Raw genomic sequence first — 5,592 nt, forward strand, 5'->3', positions numbered from 1 at the left:
CCACCCCCCACCCCCCTCGCACCGCCAGGATGCACGGAGTAAATAAAAGCTGCCGTCATCTTACCTGAGTCTCTTTTTAAATCTGCCGGCTGTGATGTCATGGCGTGTTGTAAGGAGTCGCAAATAGCAGGTTTGGGGCGAGATTGTTTTTGGGTGGGTGTTTTCTCAGCATTTCCTTGCTTTACCCCTCCAACCGAAAAGCACTCAGACACATTACACAGGATCTATATTTAGTCACTACCCAACCACATGAAGCTAATTTGGATCTAAGTATATCCCTCACAGCCAGGAAACGGATACACACACACACACACACACACACACACACACACACACACATATATATATATATATATATATATATACATATATATATATATATATATATATATATGGACACACACACACCACAAGTTTGCCTTCCTTCAGTGGAGTCTGACAGGAATGAGGTCAGGCACACGGATCCTCATTGCACATTATTATTATTATTATTATTACCAGTTTTTTTTTCTTTTTTATTCAGCCAATGGCAAGAGGAGGTGGGAGTGGTCCGACTCAAAAATCGGGATGGCGACAGGCGCTGATTGGCGCTCACGTCTCGCGATAAAGCTATAAAAGGGCGAGGTTCTCGTTGTTGTGTTTACAGTAATATCAGGGAGCTCGCAGGGAAACAGGGAGACTATGAGAAAGCGCAGCAGCTCCATTCAGCCACATGGTCTCTCAGCCGCACGGAAGAGCTGCGCTGCTCACAGCCAGGTTCACGTAAGGGACTCGCACTGCTGCGGCCCACAGCGGCGCGCTTTCAGCCTTGCTCTGCGAGTGTTCAGCCGCACAGGCAGTTGAAAATTAGTTTCCGGATTATTAGTTAAAAAAAAAACTGTCGCTGAGAAGCGCAGAAGAAGAAAAGTTAAGAAACCCGAGCGTCTCCAAAGCGTGCTGAACTGAAAAGAGAGAGACAGACTTGGATGGACTTTTTTTGTTTAGAGACCTGCTCACAGCAGTGCTCCGACTCCAACAAGAAGTGAGGAATACGGTTTTGAAAAACTTTGTGAAAGCACTGAGCGGTGTTTTCAGACACTTTGGAGAGAGATGGTGCAGCACATAAGCCAGACAGAGAGCGCCCACGCTCATTCCCCCGGCGGGGACTCCACGGACACGGGAGAGATGGACCTGGAGATGGATGCGTCTCCTACCCCGGGGTCCCCCTCCTCCCGGGAGCGGAGCGACTTGGCGTGGTGCAAAACTCCGACGGGACACATCAAGAGACCCATGAATGCGTTCATGGTGTGGTCCCAGATCGAAAGGAGGAAGATCATGGAGCAGTCGCCGGACATGCACAACGCGGAGATCTCCAAGCGGCTCGGGAAACGCTGGAAGCTGCTGAAAGACACGGACAAGATCCCGTTCATCCGTGAGGCGGAGCGGCTCAGGCTCAAACACATGGCCGACTATCCAGACTACAAGTACCGGCCCAGGAAGAAAGTGAAGTCAGGGAGCGGGGCGAGTAAGCAGGCGGACCGCGGGGAGAAGAGCGGGGAGCGCGGCGCCAAGTCCGGGGTCAAGAGAAGCCCCGCGTCCAAAGGAGTGAGCAGGACGCACAAGCAGGGGGGCGTGAGGAGCGCGGCGGCGCAGGACTACGCCTCTCCCGGTGACCACCAGTCGCTCTTCAAATCCAGGTCAGTGTCCGGGGCCAGGCAGATCCCGGAGAAGCGCAGCGGAGAGGCTCGGCGCGCGCACATGTTCGGAGGGGCTGGCAGCCTGGAGAGCGGGCCTCCGTCCGTGGGAGTCCCGGCCAGTCCCGCCTTGAGCAGCTCGGCGGAGTCCAGCGACCCGCTCAGCCTGTACGAAGAGCAGAGTCCGGCGGCCAGCGAGACCTCGCACACCGCGCGCCTCAGGTACACCCGCCCTTCTTCTCCAACACCGTCGGCCTCTCACTCCTCCTCCTCCGTCTCGTCCTCGTCATCGGATGAAGAGTTCGAAGACGAGCGGCTCGACCTGAACCCGAGCCCCGGCTTTGAGAGCATGTCTCTGGGCGGCATGGGCTTCTCCGACGCGGAGCTGGACCGGGACTTGGACTGGAGCTTCGGGGAGTGCGGGGCGGGCTCCCACTTCGACTTCTCCGACTACTGCACCCCAGAGGTCAGCGAGATGATCTCAGGAGACTGGCTGGAGTCGACCATCTCCAATCTGGTGTTCACCTACTGAAAGGTGGGAGAGAAGCGCGACGCCCGCCCCACCACCACCCGCCCAGCAACGTTTTGAACTGTTCAAACCCACCCCACCCGACACCTCAGACAGGCGTGTGCGTCCACACCAGAAGATTCCCGCTGTTCTTTCACTAAATGAGGGAGAGTGAAAACGGGAAAGAAAAGGGTAGGCCTGTGTGCGCGTTGAAGCCCAGGCACGCGCTGCTCACAGACTTGTTGGAACTGCGCTCCGTGCGCTTGACGGGAACGCGCAGACCTGTGGGGAGGAGGGGGGGTGGGGTGCTTAGTTTGCATTTGGACTCAGAGGAGGAGTGAATGTAAGCAGAGACCAGTGATACAGACTCGAGCTCGACTGTTCAACCCAATCCGCACAGGATGAAGACTGAGACTGAACATTTGAACATTAATGTTATTTTTGAGGTCGGGACACTTACTGGAGAGCTCGTCGTGTTGGGGTTTTTTATTTGTTTGTTTAAAGATAGCCAATTCACATTGACCATCGAGTTGCTATTCAGGTGTAGTTTTTTTTTCCGAACTAGAAATGTTTTTAATATCAGCAAGCATGCCCTCCACGTTGAGGAGGATTTTGTTGTTGTTTTAAATGCGTAAAAAGGAAGAAAAAAAGTTCATTGCTGCGTAATTACGCAATTTGTGTGACCATAGGACTCAATTCACGATCACCAGCTTCTCTTTCAACGGCAGGACTTTAAACATAGACTGACTCCAAACTTCAGAAGCCCCTTTTCTGAACACTTTTTAAAACACTCAGTGCACAATTCAGGACCAATGCTTTTTCCTCTCCCCCTGACACGCATTCTTTCTGCCTAGTGCTTCAACTTTGTAGTTTCTCTGTGTCAGATGACGTTTTTTTTTATATCGATGTATTTATACCGGCCAAACTTTTTTATACATAGAAGTATTGTTCTCGTACAGGTCTCGTTTGTGTTTGTGCACATAACACCTGTCTGTATCCAGCGCGGAAGGGCTAGAAGTGTATCTTATTTAAAACAAAACAACAAAAAAATGTCCGACTTCTCTCACTTTTATGGAGATTTGAGTGTGTCATGATTTTCTACTTGTATTTTTGTACAAAATCTATAGAGAAAAAAAGGAGGGGGACGTTTTTTTTTTCTTCTTCCGGCGAGTGGGTAGCCTACAACATTGTTGTTTGGATCTACATTGGTGTTTTAGTCGTGCAGAGAGAGGGAGGGGTGGGGGGTTTGTTTGGCACAATCTGACCTCACAGTGTTTACAGTATTTACCCACATGCTTCTTAATGGCACAGTGACTCCAGCTTCACCAGCGAAGTAAACAAAGCGCCACTGAGGCTCCCAGCCTGAGTGGTGACTGTGTTTCCAGTACAACACAGACCTAAAAGAAAGTTTAGGCACGAAAGATCCCAGAGAGTCACTGTTTGGATAGAGCTAATACCTCTGTGTGCTTTTTTTTTTTTTTTTTTTTTAAATTATGGAGATAAGTTTTATTTGAACCACTGGATGGAATTTCACACTCATTCCACTTTTTGCCTAGACTTTTTTGGAGGGAGGGGAGATGTATGAAGTGCTTCATCTGTTATTGCGCAAATTGCATTGAAAAAAAAAATAGTATTTAACCTTTCTGTACCTGTTGGCTAAGTATAGCAGGCTAATTGTTTTCCTATATTATGGCATGGCAAATAGCATTTGTATTTCAGATTCAGGTATATGTAGCTATAGCTGTTGTGTTTAAGATTTTTAAAGAATAATAACGAAATATTTATGTAAACTGACTGTACTATAAGCAAAGATTGTGTGTTTTTTTTATGTATGATGATGATGATTGACAGGCACTAGGACAGCCATCTTTGGACATGTTGAAGATGATTGTGGTCCAGGAGTTTCTTTCCTTTCTTTTTTCTTTTCTTAATTTTCTTTTCAAGATTTTTTTTTCTAGCGTCCTTTTTTTTTCTTTCATTTGTGCAATATGCTGTGTATGATCATGTTTTGTCCAATCATGCCAATATCTGATGTTTTATGCTCAAAAACCAGCCAATGTTTGGGTCAATCACTGCCTCTCAGACCTCTGTACAGATTGTTGTTTTTTATTATTTTTATTTTCTTCCAAGAAGGAAATAAAATCAGCTGGAACTGAAAATGTTTCTCGTCTGTGTATATACAAGTTTACTAGATTTTACATAGTTCGTACCTTCCTAGAGGACAAACATAAGCACCGCCGTGTGGTTAGCTGACAGCAGGCTCTCCAAAATCTCCAATCTGGTGTTTACATCCTGTCTGAGCATGAGCGTGCGTGAACATGTGTGCAGCTCACGGGGGTGTTTGCCGTAGGTAAGTGTGCAGCTGCAGACAGTGAATCAATAGGCACCCAGTGAATCGATAGGAGTGGTCTCCTCCTCTCTCGCTTACTCCATCTCATTCTGCACGTGCAAAAAACGTGGCTGCCATGGAAACACTGTATCCAAGAGAGAGGTTGCAATCCACTGGGGAGCAGTACGGCACTCGCCCGTGTGTGTGTGTGTGTGAGATGGATAAGGGGACACAGACTGATCCATCAGAGTGGGGTGGTGGGAGGGGGATAAAGGGGGGTGGCAGACATTTCTGCAAGGCATGACTGGAATAAAGGAGGCATGTGTCTGTGTGTGTGTGCCAAAGGGGGGGAGGGAAGGAGAGGGTAGAGAAGGGGGATGTTTGTCTGTCCTGGTGGATTGTGCAGGAGACTGCTCCCAAATCCAATTAATTCCTTCTGGATGCATTCATTTGTCTCCTACATCTGATGAGAGAGAGAGAGAGAGCCACACATGGAGAGAGAGCAAGAGAGACCCCTAAGGTTCAGCATTTAGTGTGTATCAATTTACGCCCTTTTCCACAAGAGACATTGGTAATTATTTCCATCTCCCCTCCTCTGTCAGGGGAGCATGGTCGTCTCCGGCTTTCCTCTGACATCTCAGCCTGGGTACTGAGAGGGAGATAAGGCATGGCCATTACAGGCAGCGCACCATCCCAAAGATGAGACACCGGCTCCCGGGATGTCTGCAATAAGCTTGACATTACTGTGGAAATGGTGTGTGAGGTGTTGTCTGAGGTGTTCACTCTGTTTCAGAAAGAGGAAAAAAAGTTCAGTCTGGTCCTCAGAGTGTGGGGATGAAAAAGACACATACTGAGGGTCAGTGCGGACTAGTTTGTTTGTCTCCTCTGTTAACCTGAGTGTGTCAGACACCATCAAGATCAAGTGACCGTGACTGCTTCAAATACAGGCCAACAATAAAATACCAGCCATCTGAACAAAGGTACACATTTTTAACCCTTTATTAATGAGTTCTTATTTTTTTCTTTTATAAAATCATCACATGATTGAAGCACGATATGAAATGAAATTGTTTCATGTTTTT

At 48.0% G+C, this 5,592-nt stretch overlaps 1 protein-coding gene across 1 annotated transcript; it reads left to right on the forward strand.

Moving 5' to 3' along the window:
• Positions 1-553: 553 nt before the first annotated feature.
• On the forward strand, positions 554-4,353 carry sox4a (SRY-box transcription factor 4a). The gene has a single exon (XM_085446157.1). It carries the CDS (start codon positions 1,090-1,092, stop codon positions 2,203-2,205), a length of 1,116 nt encoding a protein of 371 aa, XP_085302283.1. The 5' UTR covers positions 554-1,089; the 3' UTR covers positions 2,206-4,353.
• The last annotated feature ends 1,239 nt before the right edge of the window (positions 4,354-5,592 follow it).

This window comes from Copadichromis virginalis, linkage group LG22 (genome assembly GCF_057382275.1).
Source record: "Copadichromis virginalis isolate Kocher_CV1m ecotype Utaka linkage group LG22, C_Virginalis_male_GT1.1, whole genome shotgun sequence".
Lineage (NCBI taxonomy): Eukaryota > Metazoa > Chordata > Actinopteri > Cichliformes > Cichlidae > Copadichromis > Copadichromis virginalis.